General features: G+C 38.7%; 1 protein-coding gene across 4 annotated transcripts in view; it reads left to right on the top strand.

The window, feature by feature from the left end:
• LIPI (lipase I) overlaps positions 1-27,727 on the top strand; it is a 34,416-nt gene that overhangs the window by 4,363 nt on the left and 2,326 nt on the right. For 2 of the 4 annotated variants that reach the window (XM_060770514.2, XM_067466688.1), the window contains exons 2-9: positions 1,044-1,427; positions 4,093-4,478; positions 8,660-8,870; positions 10,322-10,411; positions 12,859-13,029; positions 16,704-16,799; positions 19,737-19,848; positions 21,859-22,032. In XM_060770514.2, coding sequence (XP_060626497.2) covers positions 1,346-1,427; positions 4,093-4,478; positions 8,660-8,870; positions 10,322-10,411; positions 12,859-13,029; positions 16,704-16,799; positions 19,737-19,848; positions 21,859-22,032 — 1,322 coding nt within the window. In that variant the 5' untranslated portion in view covers positions 1,044-1,345. Of the gene's footprint in view, positions 1-138; positions 1,428-4,092; positions 4,479-8,659; positions 8,871-10,321; positions 10,412-12,858; positions 13,030-16,703; positions 16,800-19,736; positions 19,849-21,858; positions 22,033-26,404; positions 26,489-27,727 lie in introns of those variants that run through there. The other 2 variants (XM_067466690.1, XM_067466689.1) reach the window with 2 other exon arrangements.

The raw sequence follows: 27,727 nt of genomic DNA, 5'->3' as shown, positions 1-27,727 counted from the left end.
TATGGAGTCTATGAATACAGGACACAGGCTGCTGTACAATTATCATGAGATGTAATAATGACTGATAACTTTTTTTCACCCATAGAGTAACATCGCTCTATATAATTGATAATGTAATCTGGGGGGGGGGGGGGGGGCAGATGGATTATAGTAGAAGTTGGGATGTCTTGAACACACCTCATGGTGGCAAGTGTTACATGTTTTTGTGGATTCCTAGCTGTTTTAAGAGACTGTGGGGCAATTGTGGGAGGTGTGTGAATGGACTGTTTGGCTCCTTGAGTTTCCAAGACATATCCAATCTCTCATATACCTTTTAGTAATGCGACATAATGTAAGGAGATGAAAGCAAACATTTAAATTTGTTAATGAGTAGAAATAGTAGGAGCATTACATCAGATACATTTCTTGCCACCTGAAGAAACTTCCTTGTTCATTCCAGAGCATTCATTTTATCAATTTCTCCCTCTTCTAGAGGGAGAAAGAAGCAAAACTGTTTGCATAATGTACAGGGCAAAAAGGTTAATTGTCGCCAGGAGATATTCAGAAACCTATAGAGATAATTCGAGAATACGCTTGGGAAAGGTGTGCTGAGATTACATGGGAATACCTTGGCAGAATTTGAGCCAATGTGATGCAGTGGTTTGTTGGCTATGTCTCTTGAAACCAGAGTTCAAATTCCTCCTCAGCCATGACAACCCACTGGGTTACCTAGGGCAAGTCACATTCTCCCACCCTTAGAGGAAGGCAAAGGCAAACCTTATCTGAACAAATTTGCCTCAGGGATGCCATAAGTAGGGAATAACATAAAGGCATTCATCTTCAAACTTTGGTGGAAGCATGATCTTATCCAGAGCCTGTAAAAACATTTTTTTCCTGAAAAACAAATAATTAAAAAACATAGATAATGTTTTGCTTTAAATATCATTTTACATTTTGATCTTTAGACAATAAACTTTCAAAGAATCTAAACAAAAAATCTTTGGTATTTTTTCCTGAGCAAGGAAAGCAATTCTTATCTTGTTTATCTTGTTTATTTTCCTCAGAATTGGCAGGGCTGTCTATTCCATACCACCCTAACAAGTACTGTCAAGAGATAGAACCCAGTGGCATTAGATCATAAATAGTCAACAGGAAGGAGTCTTTATGATTTAAAAGATACGGTTACGTGGAAGGTAAACTGCCTCGCCTATTTAAGCTGGAAGGGAGGGGCCACAGATTGCAAAAGTGCAGGTTTCACTGTGCCAGGTACTTCCTGCTGTATACCACACCTGTTTTATCACCAACGCTCAATGAAATCCTGAAGTGAAAGCCAGCATGTTACCAGGAAACAGAAGAGTCCCCTCAAATGTGGATGGTACATGCTGCCCTTCAAAGCTCACCAATGTTAAGACTGTGTATTTTCACCTGTTTCCTGGCAGTAAGAGCAGGTAAGATAACCATTTTAAAGTTTGTTGTAAGAAAAGGTAGCATTAAGGTTTGAACTTCAAAAGGCAGCACTCTATACTGTGAATTATGATTCTAAATGCGAGTCCAGTGAATATCATCTTTTCAAATCAGTAGAGAAGTCTTCATAATAAAACTAAAGGTATTTTATCTTTGGTAGCCTGTATAAAACTATGTAGGTAGGATGATTTTTATGTGGTGAAAAGAGTAGCTGTAGAAAACTAGGTGAGTTGTGTAGTTCTCACAAGCTCAATCCCTGCTTTCCATTCTTCGAGGCTGGACAAACTGTAAAGCCATTATAGGGATCAACTGATAACAGGATTTCTTACACTTTTTCAACTCACTATCCCTTTCTGCTTAATACATTTTTATGTGACTCCAGGTATATAGGAATGAAAACAGATATAAACATTACATAGGTGCTGATAATAAAGCTGTGTTTGTAAGGCTTCCTAAACAAGCTGGGGTTTTTTGGCATTTCACTGAAGCATTTTCTGCAGAATCCTCTAAACTATATCATTGCTAACAGGTTTATGTAAAGAAAGGCGATCAGAAAGCTTTTATTGTTGGGCAATTTTTGTGTGAACCCAGCTTTTGGGCTATGGGGATTCTTTTGGGGTATAGATAAACTTTGTATATTCATGTGATGTAATAGACTAATTTTAATGTATTTATATATTTTTTCAAATAGGCATACAATATATGTTTCTTGCATACAATGTTATATTTCCATGCTGTTGATAATTCACTAACATTTCTCGTACAGTATCTTTATTTAAGGAGCCTCTGACTTCTGTTTGGGTAGGGCCCTACCTAATAGACTATTTTAAAACGTATTTACTCAGAAATAAAATCCATTACTCTTGAGAAAAATATTTGAAAAATAAATGTGTTATATACACAGGAATAGCAATTTTTGACTTACTACATGAAATCTTCATATTTTGGCATTAAATTAAAAGAAATGAAGATCAGTGTGAGATTTGGTGTTGTGAGACTGAGTGATATAGTTATACAGGGAATATATTTATTACAGTATATGTATTTTATTTCTGTCTAACGGGAAAAGTTGCCCGTGCAGAATGCAAAAGCAAATAGAATAGACGGCACTGCAGTGAGAAGCAACCAGTCAAAACAAGCAGTACACAGAAATGATAACATCTTAAGTATGCAGTTCAGATGGTTGAAGCTTGCAAAGTTACGTTACCTTGTTTCAGGATTATGTATCCAAAATTTACTTTGCTGCCTTTACCTAGCAGATTGTACAATGTTTGTTTTTAAACATCTAGGCATTATTATAAATCGACTGTAAAGACTTTAAAACAGAAAGGGAGGGGAAAAGGTTTAAAGTCTTAATGATGAAAATAATTTTGCTAGTTTGAAAAAAATGTAGTCTTGTTGGCAAAAGGAATAGCACATTATGGGTAGGAATGCTCGTTTTCTTCAAAAGTTCAGTGTGACAGAGTTCATTTGTCTGATGGACTGTGTCAGAGTTGATTTGATATAAATCAGACTAAGCTATGGCAAATCATAATTTAAATCAGTTCTCTGAAGTCCTCTATTTCAGTTATTTCAATCACAATTTAAATCACTAGTGAGGAAGATTCTAATTAGTCATCATTTGTAGAAGTACAGGGTTGTTTAATGTAATCTGAATGGATATTCAAAGGTGAAGATTTATTATACAGTAGGGTTCATAGTACATACTAAGTAATTACTCTGAATTGCTTTTGAATTAATTTCCGTTCATAAAAATAATATCCCTTGCATTTATATCCAGATCTGCTCCTTGTTTACATCTCCTCATCCTCACCAAATTCTCTGTTCATTGACCATATCCATTTATGCATTTATAGAGAGGCAAGACTGAGTGATTGAGCTTTATGTATGTTATGTACAGAATAGAGCCAGTAAACTTCCCATCTCCATACATTGCTCCATCTCCATAGATTGCTGCTAACATAGTCATAGAACATAATTAGTAGTTACATAGTTAATATTCATGGCAAAATATCTGACTTAATCTCTTAAAGAACATTTTATATCCACTTTTCATTAAAAAAACTTTTGAAATAATAATTCATATTTTTATATGTAAAAGCCATTAATTTTTTATCAACGCTGGACATTATTTAAAAAAATCATTTTTGACCACTGGAGAAATAGAAGGAAGTAATATTTTATAAGGTGATATCCAAGAAATTGTTTTGGAAAATATAGTGAACTCGATTAAAGCCAGTATTACAATACATGTGAACAAAATAGCTGTTAATCAAATATTTTCTTCAATTATGAAGCATATCGGATAACCTTTAGAAAGTTTCTAATCTTTAGCCCAAAGCACTTGACAAACTTATTTCAGTTTAAAGTGAGTTCATTCTCATGAAATTCCCTAATTACTTTTAAGAAATAAATATTGTCTTATTGGAAGTCAGGAAAACTTGGAGAAGACAATGGTGCTGGGGAAAATGGAAGGAAAAAGGAAGAGGGATAGACCAAGGACAAGGTGGATGGATGGTATCCTTGAAGTGACTGGCTTGACCTTGAAGGATCTGGGGCTGGTCCATGAGGTCATGAAGAGTCGGACGTGACTAAACGAATAAACAACATTGTCTAATTGACAAACATATTTCTTTTCTAATATTTCAGACGTAGGGCAAGAATGCCCTAAATTTACTTCTTTAGGTTTTCCTGATGCCATCCTTGGTACAAATCTGAAAGTGCGACTACTCCTGTATACAAAAAGAAATCCAAACTGTGCTGAGATCTTTGATGACCACAATAACCACAATCTAACAGTATCTACATATCTAAATGTGACCAAGAAAACGATAATTATTATCCATGGCTACAGACCCACAGGATCTCCACCAGTGTGGATTGATAAAATTAAAGATCTTCTGCTTGAAATAGAAGATGCCAACATCCTAATAGTGGATTGGAATCGGGGTGCCACAACATTAAATTATCCCAGTGCTGTTTCAAATGCCAAGAAATTGGTAGATATCCTGAAGAACCCGCTCGAACAAATGTTGGTAAGAACCATAGTATACACCGCCATACTAAATGACATAATCATTATACTATGTAGCTCAGTGTATCATCTTCTAGTGTCAAAATCATATTTGTTAGTTTTTGAGAAATTGATATAGTCTGAGGGATAAAGCAGTTCATGATCTGTCATAGTTTACATATTTTGCTTTTGAATTACGTATGAAAATGAGAAATGCCCAAATGCATTGCTAGAATACTTGAACAGTTGTAGTGTACATAGCCTGGGAAGCCATGACCAAACATAACTTAATCATAAACGCATAGTGAAGGATCAATATGTGTGATTTTCATGTGTGCAATATAATGTCAGATCTACTATGGCTGGAGTACAGCATAGATTCTCACACAAGATATCTCATAGCTTCAAAAATGTCTTACATGAAATTCCTTGCATATAGATTTAAGCCATTAATAAGCAAAACTTTAAAATCCATATTAGCGCTCTCTTGTACTCTACAGTAAAGCCTCATTTGGATAGGTTTTCACCAGTACTAAGAAAAAGGCTTGATCTGGAAGTGTTGTAGTTCATTGGCAGGGTGGATGCTTTGCACTAATTCTAGATGCAATCGATGGTATCTCCAGCTTTCACTGGGAAAGATTTCTGTTAGATTCCCTGAAGAAGCAGGTAGTGCACAATAAATGATCAGTTCATCTTTCTTACTTTTAAAAGGATATTTTCACTTTTAAAAGGGGCCGGGCTTAGCATAGCATGTTAAACCTGTAAGCTGCAGAAAATTCTGCCAATCAAAAAGCTGGCAGTTCAAGCCTCGGTTGGGGTGAGTACCTGTGATCAATCCCAGCTTCTGCCCACCTAGCTGATTGAAAACAGAAATGTGAGTAGATAAATAGGCACCGCCAAAATTGATTTATACACTTGGATTTTCCAGATTGTCCCATTGTTCAATTTTAAACCCTAGATCCGATTCCCATACCAATCTCAGTCCATTTAATGTTCTAAATTTTACTTCTTGAAATATCCAATATAGTTTGGAAATTTCCCCCTTGGTTTTATTCAATTAGTCATTACAGTCACAGGCCACATAATTTGATGCTGATCTGGAGTGGGGTACTCTAGCTGGAGTGGAGTCCACACAGGCAACTGCTGGGCCTGCTCAGTTTCTAGTGGGTGCCTTCACTGAGGGTGCTTCCAGACAGCACTAATTCATGGGTTTTTAATGAGGGGCAAAAAATCCCGGGATTTCAGAGAGGTCCACATACAGACCTGTTGGTCATGGGATTTCTGCCTCCATTGTCCGGACTTGAGGCTTTGTTCCAAGATTTAGAGGCTCCCAAGATGGCCACCATGGACTTCTGCTGGAAACCGGCAGTTTTTATGAAAGCCCGCAAGATGCGGATATGCAGAGATTCAGTTATGCAGATCACCACAAAAGCTCAGTTCTATGTGCAGGCCAGAGAAATGGCCCTCCATACATTAAATAAAGTTTCTGGCACACAAAGTTTACAGGGTAGGACTACTTCTGTCCAAGTCAGCACTACACAATGAAACAGGAACACACGCTTTTAAGCCAAGAACAGAATTTTGTCATTATGTACTATTTTTAGAGCTTGGCTGCCTGGTCATCTGTCCAGACAGATTTGGTTGTGCACTTGTGGCATTAAACAACAAGGTGCTGTTCCTGGGTTATACATGGCTGTTCCTGATTGCCCTTCTTGTAAAAAGGTGTACAACATTAACTAGGGTGCCACAACGTTGTCCTGGCCAGAGAAAATGTGCCCTTCACATGTTTCATGAAGTTTCTAGCACACAAAGTTTTGCCTTCTACTCAAGTTTCACCTTTTTCTTAGAAACTGGCCAATCAGGAACAAGCATCTAAAACTCAGAAACAAACCCAGATAAAAATCCCGTGATTTCTGATTGCAGGGACATACAGACATGCGAAAATCCAGATATTTGGTTCAAAACTGTGATATTCCTGGAAATCTCGTGTTTTTTGCATTTTGTAGCAATTGCTTCTGGGTTTACAAGGAAGGGCATTTGGCACCCTCCTGTTTGCTGCGGAAGCTCCTGGGATAAAAGTACTGTCTGGATGGGCTCTGAGTCATATAAGCGGCTTGATGGAATTCCTATGACATAGCAGCACTGAACCCAGTATGAGGCTGCTGAAACACCGCCCTTACTTTCTCCCTCTTGACCTCAGCTTAGCTGCCACCACCAGGCATGAAACTACCAGTAGTCATTGTCACATACACTGGACATGTGATTGAAGAGGGAGGGTAAGGATGTACAATTCCCTCCTTTCCCCTCTCTTTCCTCTGACTGCTCTGTCACTACTGCCAGCTTCAGGAGATGCAACAAACAACAACCAACAGCCATTCTTGTCCATTTGTGAGCATTAGAACAAATGGACCCGCTGCATCATGTGAACACTATGAAGTCTCTTACCCAAACCTTGGCTTTATTTGGCTCAAATAGATGGGCCCTTAGATACATACAGTATTACCATAAGCTGTAATCAGCATGTGCTAACTTCCCACTACATGTTTAGCATTTTCCATTTTCCTGGAATCTGAAAAGCTCTGTACTGCATTAGAAACCCCTCTGGTCCTGTCAGCTACTTTAGCTCATGATTTTAAAATGACATGCTGTATATGTGTAGTTAATAGTGTATTGTGGGTGAAGATAGTAGGAGTAGTAGCAGCAGCAGCAGCAGCAATAAATAATAATAATAATAATAATAATAATAATAATAATAATATTTCTTACTCACCTCTCCTTGTGGCTCGAAGCAGATTACAACATACGTAAAAATACATATCTCAAACATACAACATTCTATAAAATACACTTTAAAAAATGTATTTCTATAAAATACATATGCAAATTGTATTTATTGTTATATTCTTTCTTCTAACTGAAATCCTTTGGGAATACTTTGAAATGTGTGAACAGGACATTCAGTTGCACTGTAGATGCATGCATGGAATTTGTTTTCTGCCCTTATTGCTGGAAATCTCATTGATTACTATTTTCTGATGGCCCAGTTCAACCAAGCAGCTTTTTTAAAATGGTAGCATCTGTTTAGACCCAGAATCTATTTTTTCCTTGCCAATTATTTTTTATGTGAATGTTTTCTCTGAGTAAAATTGTATTTTGGAGTATTCATAAGGCAATTGGTTTTCCAATGGCTCGCTTGCAATTTAAAAGCATGCATGGGATATAACACTGAAGGCCTGCAGGGAGTTAAGAAAATAGGGATATCACCCTTCTAGTTGTTGCTGAAAAATTTAAAAGGTCATAATGACTAACCAATCTGAGAGAGGCTTGCCCATCACTAAAATAATAATAGCATTGTATTAAAAGTAATAGCATTTTATTAGAAATTGTGTATACAACTTGACATTCCTGAACTTACTACAGAAAACCTTTGATAATAGCAGATTCTATTAAAAGGCATACAGATGTTACCATCAAGTTGCACTGAAAGACCCAGAAAATGCATACATATGCAAGGAATGTGTAAGTAGTTGAAACTGGATCTTGCTCCTGGAGCTATGCAGGTTGTACCATATATATATCCAATGTACTTACATAGATATGCATACTTATAGCAATGCTGATAGGATTAAAAAGGTATCCTATTTATGTTTCTGGTCTGCATATCTCATCAGCTCTAACCAGATAGACGTTGACAAAGGATGAGAGCTACCAATTATGATTCCCCATTCTCATAGAGCAAATAACAAGCTTTGTTGTGTGTAGACAATTTCCCCTCTAAAGTTTTTAAACAAATAATCTGTATCTCACTTCAGTTATGATATTTGGATTTATAAAATTAAATCACTGTTTAATAAAGAAGAATAATTTTGGTTTAACAGTAAAAACTTTTTATTATTCCCATGGCTATTATAATGTACCCAGAGACTGGAAGTAACTACTGCCAGTGATCACATCATGTTGTTATTTTTTAAGTAATGTAAAGACTGTCAAGACCGGTGTAGCAAATAACATTTATTCATTACTTCCAAAATGATGCCGCAGACAATGCGTGCCCTTTTGTAGTTTTTTAAAAAATACGTTATTTTCAGATAAATAACTAGTAGGTCATACTAATAAGTTACTTGGAAAAATCTGCAAACACTGAATAACATCTTAAGCATATTATTCCCAGTCATAATTCTACCCATGCATATTTACTGACAGGAAAATGGAGCAACTCTTGAGTCTTTTTATATGATTGGAGTAAGCCTTGGTGCTCATGTAGCAGGACTTCTTGGAAAGGCATATGATGGCAAAATCGGAAGAATTACAGGTCTTGATCCTGCAGGACCTTTATTTACTGGAAAGTCATCCCATGAGAGGTTGGATTACACTGATGCCCAGTTTGTTGATGTCATTCATACTGATATTGATGGTAATTTTATATTGATATTGCTGAATTTTGAGAATTATATTTTGGAACTATTTTTGTGGATATTGAAGACATGGGAAGCTGAATTTGCTGACATGGTAACCTCAATAACTCATAAACTAACAATTAGTTAAAATGCACCAAAAATAAAAATGGAAATGTGTGCTTGTGAATAAACATGGCCATGGGATTTTTATCTTTGAGCAGCAACTCTTCTGCCACACTGACAAAACAAACTTGAGGTCCATCTTGGATTACTTTAGCTTAGAGTTTGTTCAGACACAAGTTTGGATTTAGTGATCTCTCTCTACAGATTAAACTCCTTGTATCAAAGAGAGGCATAATCCCTCTCTTAAAAAAAAAATCAATTTTAGTGGATTTTGAATTAGGTGAAAAATAGCCCCTTTCCACTTAACACTTCTTAAATTAGGGGTGAGAGTAGTTTAGTTGGTCAGGTATTGACTGGACTGCAGGTCCCAACACCCCATCCAGAATAGCCTGTAGTGAGGAATGCTTGAAGAAACATACTAACATAATCTGGAGGGAACTTGATTCCCCCTTTATCTTTAATGTGACAAAATATTACATAAATATTTATTTTGTAGATTTATTTCATTCATTCCCTTAGATCTTGTTTTTTTAAAGAAACAAAAAACCCTTCAGCTTACTTTAAAAAATTAAACTCATAATGAATTGGTTGTTTTCACATTGACTCTGAAAAGAGCGATACTTCACATGCTGGCAGGACAAGAAGTTTCTTCAACTTGTTGCCTACTTGCTCCCCGTTTGTACGGCTTTATTGCCAGAACAAATGATGTGGTACGTACATGCCTCCCTTTATAGAAGGACTGTGCTTTGTGAAGCTTGAGGGATGTTGGTGATAAAACAACTTTAAAAACCAGCTGTTTATTTTTTTTATAATAATTTTTATTGATTAATCACAATTGCTACATTTGTTAAACATTTGTTATAAAATGTAACAGTAATAACAAAAGCCAGTTGTTTAAAGGTACAAACAAACACTCTCCCCAGCCTCTCAAAAAACTCTTCAGAATTCTCCAACCCTTTCAAGCAAGTTAAAACCCATTCAAAAAGATAAAAGATTGTCCTTTCATATTTGGCTCTTTTCAGTTGTCATTTTAAAGAAATAATGAAAGTGAAACACAAAATGTTAGTGCACTTGAGCTGGGTGCAGCTTGTAGAACTGTTGGATAGTAGAAAAGTGCCTCCCCCACTCCATATCTGCACAGTTACCCTTCTCTCCATCTAGTCCCAAGAAAACTCAGAGATATAATACTGGCTCCCGGCCCATTAAACTTGCTCATTCTTGGTTAATAAGGAGGCAAAAATATATTAAGTTCATAAATTACCTGTAAGGTAATTTTTTTTGCAACTGTTACTATTGATTCTGACATTTCTTCTCTATTTTTATTCATTGCATATATTTCTCTTAGCTTTGGGCTACAGGAAACCTTTGGGAAACATAGATTTCTATCCAAATGGAGGAACAGATCAGCCTGGATGTCCAGCATCACTCCTCGGGGGTAAGCCAGTCATAATAAATGAAGACTAAAACTGGACTCATTACAGTTCCACAGATGCAGATAAAGTTACTTAACCATTATGCTAGTGACTACTAGGAGGGCTTAATTTGTTTAGATCAGATGTTATGGTAGGAAAAGGGAACCATCCTGGCTAATGTTTTCTTCATGGCATAGTCATTCTCACTTATGAAGTGCAAGGAAACTATAGCACTACCCGGCCCAATTAAGTTGCTCATAACAGATGAAATGTCTTGTTTAACCAATAGTGTGTTGCAGTAGCCAGAGATCCTGATTAAGGAACGAAGATACAAATTGTTTAGAGAGGCTTTATTATAGGAAATCCTTTCCAAGATAGGAAAGTAATTTAGGGTGCTAATCTAATCTAGCTTCATTCTAGCAAAGCAATTGAAGGGAGAAATAGGAAGAGATAGAAAACATCCTTAAGGGTATTAGACAAGAGGGAGGGCACTTTGAATGACCCAAACTATCGCAGAGTGTTACTATGTCTTTCTCTAAGTGATTCTTTACTCTTCACTGCTAAGCATTGTTGCACTTCTAACACTGGTTCATGTTCTACTGTTTTACAAGTATGTATTCCTGTGATATAGCCATAAGTCAGATATACTTAACCTGTGGTGGCATAAGGGCTACATACTGCCCAAATTACTTCATTCCCTGACACTGTAGCCCTATTTCCACTAGGGACATTAACCTTCACAATTTATTTCTCGCCTGAGAGAATGGAAAACTTCATTTTCTGCCAAATAATGATGTGACAATTTGGAAAAAAAATTCTTATCACCTCCACTCTTAGAAAAATGTTTGTCTCAAAAACATTGCTACTTTCCATTGGTCTCATTTTCACACAGTGGGGAAATCAGCTCACAGCATTGACTCCTTTTTGAATAGGCTGTAGTGGCATGTTATGACAACCTTTTGCCACAAGGATGGGAGAAAGTGTGAATATTCTTTACACTTCTACTAATTTCCCAGTATTATTGGCAGCAAAGAGAGTTGTCTGTGTCAGTATAAGTGCCACAGTGTTTGCAAAGCAACAATTTCTCTAAAACTATATCCTCATTAGTATATAAACTTTTTGTGTGCTTAGATAAAAAGCTATTCTGAAAATTGAAGAAATTTCATACATTTCCACCATAAAAATGTGAAAGTATGTAAGCAAGTTGAAGCACAGTTGACTTTAATACAATGTAACTTCAACTTACGAGCGTCCCAAGTTGTGAACATTTTGAGTTGCAAGCCATCACACGTGCAAGTTTTTGATTCGACATGCAAACCAGATCCAAGTTACAAGCCTTCCCCCTTCCAAAATGGTGGCCATGCCAGGATATTGAGGCAGGCCATGTTCACAGGGAGGGAGGAGGGAGGGTCTTAGTACAGATGGTGGCAGGGAGGTCAAGAAGGAGCCTCTGAAGGGTGGATGGCGGTGGGAAGGCTGAGAGAGAGCTGCTCAGGTAGGTAGGTAGGGAGGCCAAGAGGGAGCCGCTCAGGGAGGGAAGCCCCTGAAGCCTCTGAAGCCTGCAAGGCCTCGGCAAATGGCTTTTTAATTTGTTCTGTAAGCTGCTTTGAGTCCTGTTTGGAGAGGGGGATATAAATAACAATTATTATTATTATTATTATTATTATTATTATCAACTTTATTTGTACTCTGCTAACATCTCCCGAAGGACTCGGTGCGGCTTACAAAGGCCAAGGCCCTCAATAAAACAACAGCATAACAAATACAACAATAAAATTCATAAAAGAAACCAATAAACATTAAAGCAATAACAGTAAAACATCAAAACAATATATCATGACACATTTAAAACTAGGGCCGGGCTAAATGTAATGAATAAATTAAAAGTGCTGGACATGACAGGTGAAATGTAAGGATTTTAGGGTAGGTGCAATGTGCAGGCAATCTTAAATCTCTGGTAAAGTGCGTTTGGGACATGATGCTGGGAGTTTCCTATTCTGGAAAGGCACACTGGAACAGCCAGGTCTTCAAGCTCTTCCTAAAGATTGCCAACGTTGGGGCTTGTCTGATGTCCTTGGGGAGAGAGTTCCAGAGTTGGGGGGCTACCACAGAGAAGGCCCTGTCCCTCGTCCCCACCAAACGTGCTTGTGACGCAGGTGGGATCGTGAGCAGGGCCTCTCCAGATGAACGGAGGGATCGTGTGGGTTCATATATGGAGATGCGTATAATTATAATTATAATTATAATTATTCTGTGACTGAGCTCTGGAACTGGTTAATAGTATTTCAGTGCATTTCAATAGGGAAATTTGCTTTGACATATGAACTTTTTGAGTTAAGAACTTGGTCACAAAATGAATTAAACTTGGATGTCATGGTATCACTGTATTATTATTTCTTTTATTAAAGGAATTGCCTTTTAACTTATTACTTTTACAGTAATTAAATTGTTTTATTATTTTTTCTCTAAGGAGTTTCTCAATATTTCAAGTGCGATCATCAAAGATCTGTTTATTTATACATGGCATCTTTGGAAGAGAACTGTAATGTAACTGCATATCCTTGTGATTCATATGAGGATTATAGAAATGGAAAATGTGTGAGCTGTGAAGCTTTTCATCCACTTCCATGCCCAGTACCTGGTAAGAATGATGAATTACTTTGCAAGTATTATGGACAGAATGTTATGGATAGTCTCATAGGTTGAATCCAGTAATGTTCTTTCACTGACAGTACTGCCTATGTCAGCAGGATAGTGCGAAGTTATTCTCTCTCCTCCCTTTGGCCTTTGTGCATCCTGGAAATTTGCTATGGATTTTCAGAGAACCTTGGAAATTATTATCAGGGAGCTACAGGAAAAGGAGAAATAAGGTGAATGTTTGTTATGTGAATGGATTTCTACTCAGATAATGTTTTATTCTGTTCTCTGGTACATGTTTTTCACTTTCCTGGAACAATAAGAGGAGCATTACTAGTTATTTTAGACCATCGTAATCTTCAGGTTTTTTAAACACACGATGGAAGATGAACTAGTCTCTATAATAAACCTTTCAGGTGAAAATGAAATCTTAATTGGGTAAAAAGTAAACTTAGATTGCACACACAAAAAGCATCAAATGTCACAGATAAAGCACATTAACTTGGAATAACCAGTTTGTTGGCCTTGCTGAATTTTCAGTATAGACACATTATTTGGCCATATTAATTCTGGAAATCCTATCTAACATGGCACTCAAACTGCCAAACCTGCTTTGCCTTTGGTTTCTATGTCTCATTGCAGGTGGAATCACTTTGGAACAGGGCTTCTTAAACATTTTATTTATTTATTTATTTATTTCACAGTTTTGTATACCGAGCTTTTCAACCTCATCGAGGGACTCAGCCCGGTTTACAGCCATAAAAACATATACATTCATTAAAATATCATATATCACAAATTACAAAACAACTTTAAAAACACTAAATATAAAACTACAGTGGTCAGTCGTCCCATTCCATTCACATTTTGCCCTCATTGTGACCCCCTTTTGCACAAGATTTTTTTACATGACCCCAGGTATATAAAATAGTTTTACAAATCAAACATTTACTGATAAAAATCCAAATTTGCAAGGCTTGTTAAACAGACTGATTTTTCTTTCGAGGGAGTACAGCTGAAGCATTTTCTGGAGAGCCCATTGTACATACTGCATGTTCTGAACACATTGGTGTAAATGGGTGGTGTTCAAAAATATTTTACTGTTGCCAATTTTTTGTGACTCCAACATTGAGCTAACTGGACCCTCATTTGGAGTTATGACTCACAGTTTAAGAAGCAGTGCTCTAGAAACAGTTCTAGAAAACAGCTATTATCATAGGATTGGAAGAACCTTAGTGAATTTCTTTTCTTTATCTTCTCTTAGAGCAGTGGTTCTTAACCTGTGGGCTGCAGACCATCAGTGGGCCGTGAGAACGAAAATCTGGTCCACGAACCTCCTTCTTTATTTTATTTTATTTTATTTTATTTCTGCTCCTTTCACACCGCCTGCCACTTCTTCCCTGTCACAGACCATGGCATATGTTTTGTATGAGAAACTAGAGCTGATGTGGTCTATCCAATGCAATTTTCTGAATCAGCACTCAAAACCAAATCTAAAGTTGAGCAAAAACTGATTCGTAACCCCTTTTGGTAGTAATGTTGGAGAGTGGTCCCTGGTCAAAAGAAAGGTTAGGAACCACTGTCTTAGAGCTTCTGTCTTCCTTGTGTGACACCATCTGTGGTGTTAGTCTAAATACTCTCAAGATTCATTTAAGGATTCAAAGAGGCCTTACCTAAAATCAAATTCTTAGAATGATAACTATTCCAAATGCCAAAAGGGTTTTTAAAAATAATTTACTTATGAATGTTAAATATAAAGCAGTAGGAAAATGATCTGTGGCAGTTAAAATACCAGTCCTTCTCCTCTCAAGATAAATCAGACTCTTTTTAACTCAAACTCATTCTTCTCACTTCAGCCCCAGCCAAACCGAAATGTCTTTTCCTTCTGCTCTCTTCTTAAACCCCAGGTTACAACTACTGTCCTGCTCAGATGAAATCTCTTTCCACTCACAGACTGCCTCATGCAAATCTCAAACATTTTACTCATCAGCATTCTCACTAGGATTCCTAGTCACTTACCTCATCCTCTGGCATACAAACAAAAAATCAACCCACACTTTCTAATACAACCCCATGAAATAACAGGGAATAATTCTAGTTTTGCTAGGGAGGGAGTTCCAGAATTGAGAGCAATCACTGTGAAGGCCCTCTCCCTTGCCTTCACCAAACTAGCCCATGAAGGAGGCAGAAGATAGTAAACCATGATGTTAACGAGCAGCCTCTTAGTACTTTTAGCTTGTTTGCTTCTCTTTCAGGCATGTGGGCATATACAATAGGAAGGCATAGGTAGAGAAGAGAAGAGTGATGAACCAGGTTTAATCCTTACCTGGTGATTCTAAGTGCAATAATAAAGCAGCTCAATACTGTGTATGGTTTTAAATGCTTATGTTTTACTTGTTTATAATGTCTTGTATTTGGTGTTCAATTGCTGTTGATTTTGTATTGCGTTTTAACATGTTGGAAGCCACTTTGGGTCCATTTGGGTGAGAAAAGCGGCATATAAATAAAAGTTTATTATTATAGGTTCTTGCATTAAATCTGAACCTATATTAAATGCACACAAAGCCAACTACCAATATTTCTAAAACAACTACCTATTATTTAAAGTGAACATAACCCTGGCTTGTTTGGATGTAATTAACCATAGTTAATTTGGACCTAATAAGGAGCTATGCAATGGTAGCAATTCTACCCAAAGGGGCAAGGAAGGAACCAAAGAGCTGTTTGAACTTGAACCAGGTTTGTCCACACTAAATACTTAAACTTACTTACATTATTTATATTTACTTACAATATTTATATTTCACCCTTCTCACCCGCAGGGGACTCAGGGTGGATTACAATGCACATATACATGGTAAACATTCAATTCCATTAAACATACAACATATATAGACAGACGCAGCTGCAATTCAACACTCCATCTTTCTGGCTTCATGAGGGTATATTCAATTTTGGCCATGGGGAGCTGCTGCTTCACCATCCACTTGTGACACCGAATCCTTGATAGAGTATTTCCTCATTCTTACGCTGCTGGAAGGTTTTATGGTGTCATAAATTATGTAAATTATTCTCCCTGCATAAAGCGGTACCTAAATTTCCTACTTGACAGGTGCAACTGTCTTTCGGGATACATAAGTCAACAACAAGCTAGACTATTAATGGTCAGGAGGTCACTTCAACCTGGGCTGGCTTCGAACTCATGACGTCTCGGTCAGTACTGATTTAATGCAGCTGGCTACTAACTAGCTGTGCTACAATATGAACACAGTTGCTTAGTTTATATAAGTAAACCAAAGGAGAAACACCAAGCCAGCCATGCAAGCTAATGCAGAACTGCCTGCTACAGCTTCATCCCTCCCATCTCTCTTGACGAACTTTTGACTAGCTTGCAGTAATATTCTGTGTTGCTACTTAATCAGGAATGGTAAGATGATTAGTAACGATATAAAACAGAACGGGAGAGATCTGAAGCAGTGGAGACTGTTGGTTTGTATCAATTTATTCTGCATACAAGCCCGCTTTGCTTGTAGTGGAACTTAGCATGCATAAGTTGACTCTTGTAACTTGATGCCAGTTTTGATTTCCCAGAACAGTCTAAAATAAAAACCTATCTTTCAGCTTTTTAATCTTTCCTTTGTCAATTTTTTGTTGAACGCTTTCTAATTTACATTCCAGGTTATTATGCTGATAAATGGAAGAACCACTTAATTGAAAAGAGCCCTCCTGTGACAACAGCATACTTTGACACTTCAGACAAAGAGCCATTCTGTAGTAAGTGATTAACCATTCTCCTTACACTTGCCCCAACTTACATTATCATAGTAGCATAATGAAAACAAAACAAAACCCTTTATACTTTCTAGATAACCTCTGTCACATTCTTGATTAGACATAATTCTTTGTTGCTGTGCCATTTATGAAAAACTATTATGCTGGAAAAATCCTGGAGGGGAAAAAAACTGCTAACAACAAAAAAAATTATCAGTATAACTTGGTAAAATATGAGCAACGAGCCAATATGACAAGAAGAGCTGGATTCACACTGAAAGAAGATTAATTTTAAGAAGGGAAGGAATGAAGGATGAACAATTTAGCTGAAGATTTATAACTATGCATTACAAGTCTGTTGCCTTGAGATGTATTTCAGTGTCACTTTGAAATAGTCATATTTTTGGAGAGTTTTTAAATTTGAGAATATAATGTATACATTTAGTCCTCTGTTTCTGCAAACCGCAAGGAATCTGTAGCAGGAAATAAGAAGATGAAGGCAGGGCTTCTGGTTCTGTCTGCTCATCTAAGCAAAGGTGAATTTATTTAAAAACTGTTCAAGACAACTGCAAGCTCGTATAGCTTTTTACAATAAACATAAAGCAACACAACAAAACTAGTAGAATACTAAAGCCAGTGTGGCGTAGTGGTGAGAAATCTGTATTTGGACGTAGGAAACGTAGCTACAAAGTTCATGGATGACCCTAGGAGGCTTATCTCAGAGTCATTATGAAGATAAAATTGGAAGAGAGCCAATACATGCCACTTTGAGTTCATTAGAGGAAAGTGAACTCCAGTGTAACTAGCTAACAGTTAACTACTTTTAATATCACCACTTTTAATAATACAATCAAAAATGGAAAGGCCCTGGTATTGCAGATACGAGTTTACATTCTAAAATGAAATATTCAAGGGTTGTGCTGCAAGTATGTTAAAATGGACAGATCTTAAGAAATCTTTTATCAACTTTAAGAAAAATTGGGATTTGTTTATCACCTTTCCCAAAAATAATGGGAGCAATTGTCAGTTGTAGGATTTATGATTTGAAATAGTATTACCAAATGTTGAAGCATTATCATATCATATCATTTAAATGGAGTAGAATAACAAGGGATAAGATAATAAAACATTTATTTATTTATTTATCATGTCAGAAGCAAGTTGAGGGTACAGTTAACATGTATTTAAAAACCCAAAGTTTAAAAACTTGGCATTATACTAAATGTCCTTTGACCAGAAGCTGGCCACTTGGAGTGCCTCAGGTGTCGCTGTGAGAAGGTCCTCTTTTGTGCATGTGGCAGGGCTCAGGTTACATTGCAGTAGGTGGTCTGTGGTTTGCTCTTCTCCACACTTGCATATCATGGACTTCACTTTGTAACCCCATTTAGCACTGCATCTCATGGTGCCGGAGCACAGCCTGTTTAGTGCTTTCTAGGTCACCCAATCTTCTGTGTGCCCAGGAGGGAGTTTCTCATCCAGTCTCAGCCACTGATTAAGGTGCTGTGTTTTAACCTGCCACTTTTGGATTCTCACTTTCTGAGGTGTTTCTGCAAGTATCTCTCTCGATCTTAGGAAGGAAATGCGAGAAGCCTCCCCATGGAATCGTAACACATTTGGGCATTCCCTGGGCAATGTCTTCATAGACAAATAATTCTCTCACATCAGAAGAAATTTATTTATTTATTTATTAATAATGTTATTTCTAGACCACCCTCTCTCCCCAAAGGGACTCAGATAGTGAGTGTGAGTTTATATAATTGTTTTATTGTTTGTTTGTTTGTTTAGTTTGTGCATATAGGTGTGTGTGTTGTGTTTGTGCTTTGACTTAGGTTGGTAGCTAGTTGTAGTAGGTAGATTGTAGTTCTAGTTTTAAGATATATCACAAAATATTGCTTTTTTGCATCACTACCGCCTTTCTAATGTGTTCTTTTTTATTAAATAAACAGTCACTTAACCAAGACAAGCTATAATAAAATCAGGTTCACCAAGTTTTAAATAAAACAGGCCTATCACAATATTCATTTTCCTCCCTGGTAATGTGAGAGACAGCCAGGAATACAGCAAAGAAACTTTAGTGATTCTTTCTAGCTTGGACGTCTTGTCAGGTTGAGGCACTTGGGCATTAACTGGAATTTGCTGAAAGGGACAGAACAACATCTAGAGGCAGTTGACTTATCAGACTTGGAGATATGGAATCCTAGAGAGTAAAAAACTCCTCCTAGGTTGGGATGAACCTGAAATAGTGATGGCAGTTGAGGTTATGTGTGAATCCAGGTGTTAGTCTCAACTTTAAAGATGCTATCCAAAAAGCTAAACGTATTTGGAGGATAGGGTTCAACACATGAGATAGTTCCCTTACAGTTCAAACTAAAATTCAGAGCAGATTCATTATCCCACTGATACAGATCTAGAGCTCCACCTTCACGGCCATTATAATGCAGATTGAACTGGATTATATGGCAGTATAGACTCATATAATCCAGTTCATTGCAGTTCAATCTGCATTATATGTCTCCACTGATCATATTATACAGTTCAAACTGCTGATATGGCAGTATAGATGGGGTATAAGTGTCTGTTCCTTAGTGTTTTTGAGAGCCTGTGTTCCTATCTTTTAGAGGCAGGATCATGTGTGTCAACTCTATTCCATGTATTTGTTTTGTTTATCTTGTACTGTCAAACGGAGCCTTTGGACCTTTTTTTTGCATTTGGTTAAGAACTGTTAAGTGAAGCTGAATCATGCTTATAGTCCCAGCTATTTAAACCCACTGAATTAATTGTTGAACAATGAGTCAACACTTAAGTGGTTCAATGGGTATACCCTAGTTAGGATTACCAATACAATACAGGCTTTTATGTTGTGATGATTATCATATGAGCAAGACTATGTTATAAAAATCTATTAGTTTTGTTTCTTTTTTTGTTTCCTGTTCCCCCCAGTATACCACTACTTTGTGAATATTGTTATCTGGAACAAAAACAGTAGAAGTGGTTTCATAAAGATCAAAATAACAGATAATGCAGGGAACACAACAGAATCGAAAATTTATAGGTAAGTTTATTTATTTATTTAGACCATTTCTACCCCACCCTTCTCACCCCCGAGGGGGGACTCAGGGCGGCAACAATTCAATGCCAACAGTATCAAAACAACAATATAAAACAGCAATATAAAATCCATTACATAACAATTAAACAGTGATATTAATTAAAATTACATAATCACATAGGGCAAATCACATAATCACAGGTCATAAAGCCATTTCCAATTTTCAAACAATCCTATTATCCGAGTTCAGTGCCTAAAGTGCTGCTGTGCCCACTAACCAAAGGCCTGGCTCCAAAACCACGTCTTTAGTTTTTTCCTAAAAGTAAGGAGGAAGTATGCCAATCTAATCTCGCTGGGGAGCTAATTCCATAAGCAGGGGGTCACCACCGAGAAGGCCCCGTCCGTCATCCCCACCAGACGCGTTTGGGACGCTGGTGGGACCGAGAGCAGGGCCTCCCTAGTAGATCTTAAATTACGAGGTGGAACGTAGAGAGAGATACGTTCGGATAAGTAAGCTGGGCCGGAGTCGTATAGGGTTTTATAGGCCAAGACCAGCACTTTGAATTGTGCTCAGAGGTGGACCGGCAGCCAGTGGAGCTGACGCAGCAGGTGGGTGGTATGCTCCCTGTATGGCACTCCGGTAATCTGGCTGTTGCTCGTTGGACTAGTTGAAGTCTCCGAACAGTCTTCAAAGGCAACCCCACTTAGAGTGCGTTGCAGTAATCTATTCGGGATGTAACCAGAGCGTGGACCACCGTGGCCAAGTCAGACTTCCCAAGGTACAGGCGCAACTGGAGCACAAGCTTTAAGTGTGCAAAAGCTCCCCTGGCCACCGCCAAGAACTCGGGTTCCAGGCTCAGCGATGAATCCAGGATCACTCCCAAGCTGCGAACCTGCCTCTTCAGGGGGAGTGTAACCCCATCCAACACAGACTGTAACCCTATGCCCTGTTCAGCCTTTTGACTGACCAGGAGGACATCTGTCTTGTCTGGATTCAATTTCAATTTGTTAGCCCTCATCTAGTCTGACGCAGCAGCCAAGCACCAATTCAATGTCTGAACAGCCTCCTTAGTAACAGGTAGGAAGGAGTGACAGATTTGGACGTAATCAAGTTTCAGAAGTTGATTTGATATTGAAGTTATACAAGAATGAATTCAAGGTATTGTCTTGCTTGGAAATAAGGTCCATTAAAAGCAAATTATTGGTGCTAAGTGGAGTGGTTTGTAGTCACACATTGAGTATAAATTTGGAATGACATGTTGAACAGAAATGGCACAAAAATACAAATACATGCAAATTGATTTATAGCATTATAGTGTTGGAGGGAGAGCCAGAGGTTCTCTAGTCCCATCCCTGCCAGGTCATGGGTTTATTGTTGAAGTGTCCATAATAATATGGTCACCAAAGCTCAAGTGAAGAAAAGTACGCCACCTTCTCAGTTAGTCTGTTTCACTTTTGGATGACGGTTTGTTGTTGTTGTTGTGTGCCTTCAAGTAGTTCCTGACTTATGGGCAGCTCTGGAAAACCCTATGAGATCTGGGCTACAGAGTCATAGTCGAACACTCAAACCACTAGGCTGCTATCAGAAAGTTCTTCCTATTTAGAATTTCATTTCATGTCATTTGAATTCATTGGAATGAGCCCTATCTTGAACAGCAGAAAACACCCATATGACATCTTGACCATCACATTCCTTCAGGTATTTAAAGATAGCTATTGTCTAATCCCTCAATATTCCTCCAGGATAAACTTACCCAGTTCTCTTAAATGTCCCTCATAGTGTGTATTAGAGATATATGGTAGATGAGATGAACCAATAGGATTGTCTGTTATTTCACAAAAATGTGGTTCATTTTGGATGAGAAGAGGACATAATTTGCACTTTTCTACAGACAGCAAAATGTCTTGGGCCAATTATTCTCAGAGATCAATCAACAATGTTATTATTGTGAACATTCGGAGTATACCAGGGGATGTTGGTACCAATACAACACTGTCTCAATTTCCTTTTAGTGATGCAGCTGCATTTCACCAATACAAACATGCCAAGATACTTGCTGGATTCTCCCCAGATTTTGACAACATAGCAAAAATTTCCTTGACATTCTCAACCAGGAATGTAGTGGGCCCAAAGTACAAGCTTAGAGTCCTAGAAATGAGATTAAAATCGCTTTCAGTTTCTCAGAGGTAAGTAGAATATTGTGGCAAAATTTTGACGTTCTTATATATACTTTGTATGTCTAGGTAGGTAAAGATAAAGGTTTTCCCCTGACATGAAGTCCAGTCGTGTCCAGCTCTGGGGTGTGGTGCTCATCTCCATTTCTAAGCCAAAGAGCCTGTATTGTCCATAGACACCTCCAAGGTCATGTGGCCGGCATGTCTGCATGGCGTGCCGTTACACAGTAATAATAATAATAATAATAATAATAATAATAATAATAATAAATTTTATTTGTATTCCGCCCTATCTCCCCAAGGGGATAATCATCACGTATCTACAGATATGTGTTTCATCCATCTGATTGTGTTTTTCTTGCATTGGAATATATTGTCCATGTGTTCTCTTCTAACTCACATCATTCTATGATTCAATAATAATAATAATAATAATAATAATAATAATAATAATAATAATAATAATAGAAACTGAAATCCAGGCTCTGACTAACACTGTCCAAATCTTTAGCACTGATATCAACATGGAGTTTGGTTTGGACAAATGTTCGACAGTGCCACTGAAGAAGGGAAAAATCATTGAAAGTGAGGGCATAAATATGCTCAATGGCCAAGCGATAAAGTGTCACCAGACAGAAGCCTATAAATATCTACTACAGCTGGACAACATCAAACATGAACATGCGAAAACTGTGGTCAGCAAAGAAATACATTCAAAGGGTCAGAAAAATTCTCAATAGCAATCTCAATTTTCATAATTCACTACATCTTCACAGTGATGTTGACCAGCTCTATCTGCCTAGAAAGTCTGGTGGCAGAGGACTTTTACAAATAAATCAGTCAAAGAAGAAAAACACACCCTGGCAGAATATGTAAAGGAAAGCCAAGAACCTGCTTTAATTGAAGTCAGTAATCAGAAACTTCTCAAAGTACAACAGACAAAGAACCAATAAAAGAAAACTGCACTACAAACCAGAGCTGACAGCTGGCACAACAAAGCACTGCATGGGCAGTTCCTTGACAAAATTGAAGGAAAAGGTGACAAGGAGAAGACCTGGTTATGGCTCATGAATGGAACCCTGAAGAAGGAGACAGCAGGCCTGATTCTTGCAGCCCAGGATTCTTGCAGCCTGATTCTTGCAGCCCTGGCATTAATTGCATTTGCCATCAGAGCAAATGCAATTAATGCCAGGATTGAAAAATCAGCTGATGACCCAAAATTCAGATTGTATAAGGAAGCTGATGAAGCCATGGATCATATCTTCAGCTGTTGCAAGAAAATCGCATAGATGGACTACAAACAAAGGCACAACTCTGTGGCTCAAATGATTCACTGGAACTTATGTCACAAGTACCACCTACCAGCAGTAATGAATTGATGGGATCATAAACCTGCAAAGGTAGTGGAAAATGAACACACAAGAATACTGTGGGACTTTCAAATCCAGACTGACAAAGTTTTGGAACACAATACACCAGACATCACGATTGTGGAAAAGAAAAAAGTTTGGATTATTGATGTCGCCATACCAGGTGACAGTCGCATTGAGGAAAAACAACAGGAAAAACTCAGCCATTATCAGGACTTCAAAATCGAACTACAAGGGTTCTGGCATAAACCAGTACAGGTGGTTCCAGTGGTCATTGGCACACAGGGTGCCACGCCAAAAGATCTTAGCCCGCATTTGGAAACAATAAACATTGACAAAATCACGATCTGTCAACTGCAAAAGGCCACCTTACTTGGATCTGCATGCATCATTTGAAAATACATCACACAGTCCTAGACGCTTAGGAAGTATTCGACTTGTGATTTTGTGATACAAAATACAGCATATCTAATTTGCTGTGACATACTATGCTTTTGTGTCAGAATAATAATAACAATAACAACAACAACAATAAGTCTCACTTGCCTCTCCTTATGGCTTGAGGCAGATCAACAATAATAAGTCTCACTTGCCTCTCCTCATGGCTTGAGGCAGGTCACAGCACTGTCAGAACACAAACATTGCAAAAATTCCAACAGGTTGTTCCAAAGTCTTGGCCATCCTCTGGGTGATGATCGCCAGTCGGGTTCTGGCTAGCTGGAGTAGCTGTCCCCAGAGCACCTAAGTGTGCAGGGTAGATCGTAAGAGAGAAGACAATCCTGTAGGTCAGGGGTCCTCAAACTGTTTAAACAGAGGGCCAGATCACAGTCCCTCAAACTGTTAGAGGACCAAATTATAATTTGAAGAAAAAAATGAATGAATTCCTATGCACACTATACATATCTTATTTGTAGTGCAAAAAACACTTAAAAACAACACAATAATTAAAATGAATAACAATTTCAACAACTATAAACTTATTAGTATTTCAGTGGGAAGTGTGGGCCTGCTTTTGGCTGATGAGATAGGATTGTCATTGTTGTGCGCTTTCAAGTCGTTTCAGACTTAGGTTGACCCTGAGCGAGGACCAGGTAAATGACCTTGGAGGGCCGTATCCGGCCCCTGGGCCTTAGTTTGAGGATCCCTGCTGTAGGTAATCCATATAGAGTAGTGGTTCTCTACCTGTGGGTGCCCAGGTGTTTTGGCTTACAATTTCCAGAAATCCCAGCCCGGTGGCGCAGTGAGTTAATTCCTGGTGGACACGGACTATCTAGATCTGTCACAGTCTGGCTTTAGGCCGGGACATGGTACTGAGACAGCCTTGGTCGCCTTAGTTGATGATCTGTGCCGGGAACTGGACAGGGGAGTGTGTCCCTGTTGGTTCTGCTGGACCTCTCTTCGGCCTTCGATACCATTGACCACGGTATCCTTCTGGGACGCCTTGCGGGAATGGGTCTTGGGGGTACTGCCTTGCAGTGGCTCCGGTCCTTTCTCGAGGGTCGCTCCCAGAAGGTGTCACTAGGGGACTCCTGCTCGACTCCTCGGCCATTGCACTGTGGAGTCCCGCAGGGCTCAATACTGTCCCCTATGTTGTTTAACATATACATGAAGCCGTTGGGAGAGATCATCCGGAGTTTTGGGGTGCGATGTCATCTGTACGCAGATGATGTCCAACTCTATCACTCTTTTCCACCTGCCACTAAGGAGGCTGTTCAGGTCATGAACCGGTGCTTGGCCGCTGTCACGGACTGGATGAGGGACAACAGATTGAAACTAAATCCAGACAAGACAGGGGTACTCCTGGTCAGTCGTAAGACCGAACAGGGTACGGGGTTACAGCCTGTGCTGGACGGGGTCACAGTGCCCCTAAAAGCACAGGTACGCAGTCTGGGAGTTCTCCTGGATTCATCGCTGAGCCTGGAACCCCAGGTTTCAGCGGTGGTCAGGGGAGCATTCGCACAATTAAAACTTGTGCGCCAGCTGCGTCCGTACCTTGGGAGGGCTGACTTGGCCATGGTAGTACATGCTTTGGTTACATCCCGCTTAGATTACTGCAATGCTCTCTACGTGGGGTTGCCTCTGAAGACTGCCTGGAAGCTGCAGCAAGTACAACGCGCGGCAGCCAGATTACTAACGGGTGCGGGGTACAGGGAGCACACTACTCCGCTGTTACTCGAACTCCACTGGCTGCTGATTAGCTTCCGAGCACAATTCAAAGTGCTGGTGTTAACCTATAAAGCCCTAAACGACTCCAGCCCTGTTTAGCTCTCTGAACGTATTCTCCCCTACGAACCATCAAGACCACTAAGATCATCTGGAGGGGCCCTGCTCTCGGTCCCTCCGCCTGCACAAGCACGGCTGGTGGGGACGAGGGACAGGGCCTTCTCGATGGTGGCCCCTCGACTTTGGAACTCCCTGCCATTAGAGATCAGAACTGCCCCCTCCCTCATGACGTTCAGGAAACTAACAAAGACCTGGTTGTGGAACGCGACATTTGACAACTGATTTAATTCTTTGCCCACATGAAAGGAGGATGATGAATGGGATTGTGATGGTGTCGGCCGATTTGGCTCTTTTAACTGGGATGATAATGTTTTAATGTGTATGGTGCTGATATTTTAATCGTGTAATGAAGTGGCATTGTGTTGTTATTGTATATTTTTTGTATGTTAACACATGTTGTGAACCAGTCCGAATCCCTCTTTGAAGGTGAGAGGGTTGGTATATAAAACCTCGAAATAAATAAATAATAAATAAATTAAAGCACTGAGCTGCTGAGCTTGTTGATCGAAAGGTCGCAGGTTCGATTCCGGGGAGCGGCGTGAGCTTCCGCTGTCAGCCCTAGCTTCTGCCAACCTAGCAGTTCGAAAACATGCAAATGTGAGTAGATCATTGGAGGTGTCTACGTACAACGCTGGCTCTTAGGCTTAGAAATGGAGATGAGCACCACACCCCAGAGTCAGACATGACTGGACTTAATGTCAGGGGACTACCTTTACCTTTACCTTTTTTAGGATTTCTGGAAGTTGAAGGCCAAAACATCTGGGGACCCACAGGTTGAGAATCACTGATACAGAGCTTTAAAGGTCAAAACCAATATGGTTTATTTTGTCTATATTTTTATGTAAGTCCTTTTACAATTTAGAAAGTTGATAATTTAATTACTGGATTTCCTAGAATTCCTCAGTACAGTATCATAGACTATAATTATATAATTGCATCTTACTGTTGGTAAAATATGTAGAATTGATGTTGAACACACATAGGGTTCTCTAGTTATTTATAATTACTGTAATTACACAAGCACAGAGAGATACATTAAAAACAACCGAGTTGTAAATGTTAATTCAATTAGAACAAAAATAGAAAAGAAATACATAAGCATAAGAAAATAATGCTTAACACACACACAGAGAGAGAGAGAGAGCACAGTAAGAATACTGAGAAGGAAACCACAAGATAATAAGACCTCCATCATCATTATATGGCATTGGTCTTGAGAAAAGGACCTCAGGTGTTGTCTCCTTTTTCCTGTGTGGAACAAAAGATTTTTTTTCTTGTGTTTTTATCCAATGAGAAATGATAGAAGTTACTTTTTTTAGCAATAGAGATAAAAGTCAAGGATTACAATAAGACAATTCTATAAGAGCAGGTAAATCAGATTTTCAAAATCCAAAGGAAAATGACTTCTGCTTGTCTGTATAAAAGAGAATTCACCAATGGCTTCATGTTTTGATGAGGATGCCTACACATAGAATAGGCCATCCAGTTCAACCCCCTGCCAAGAAGCAGGAAAAATCACATTCAAAGCACCCCCAAAAGATGGCAATCCAACCTCTGTTTAAAAGCCTCCAAAGAAGGAGCCTCCACCACACTCTGGGGCAGAGAGTTCCACTGCTAAACAGCTCTCACAGCCAGGAAGTTATTCCTCATGTTTAGGCAGAATCTCCTTTCCTGTAGTTCCACGGCAGCAGAAAACAAACTTGCTCCTTCTTCCCTGACTTCCCCTCACATATTTATACATGGCCATCATGTCCCCTCTCAGCCTTCTCTTCTGCAGGTTAAACATGCCCAGCTCTTTAAGCCGCTCCTCATAGGGCTTGTTCTCCAGACATTTGATCATTTTACTCACCCTCCTCTGGACACAGTCCAGCTAGTTAACATCTCCCTTCAATTGTGGTGCCCAGAATTGGACACCACAATTCCAGAATTGTGGTCTGGAATTCCAGGTGTGGTCTGACCAAGACAAAATAGAGTGGTAGTATGACTTCCCTGGATCTAGACACTATACTCCTATTTATGAAGGCCAAAATCCCATTGTCTTTTTTAGCTGCTGC

This window comes from Anolis sagrei, chromosome 3, assembly GCF_037176765.1.
Source record: "Anolis sagrei isolate rAnoSag1 chromosome 3, rAnoSag1.mat, whole genome shotgun sequence".
Lineage (NCBI taxonomy): Eukaryota > Metazoa > Chordata > Lepidosauria > Squamata > Dactyloidae > Anolis > Anolis sagrei.
The sequence above is the reverse complement of the archived record's forward strand: the minus strand, read 5'-3'. Positions and strand labels throughout refer to the sequence as shown.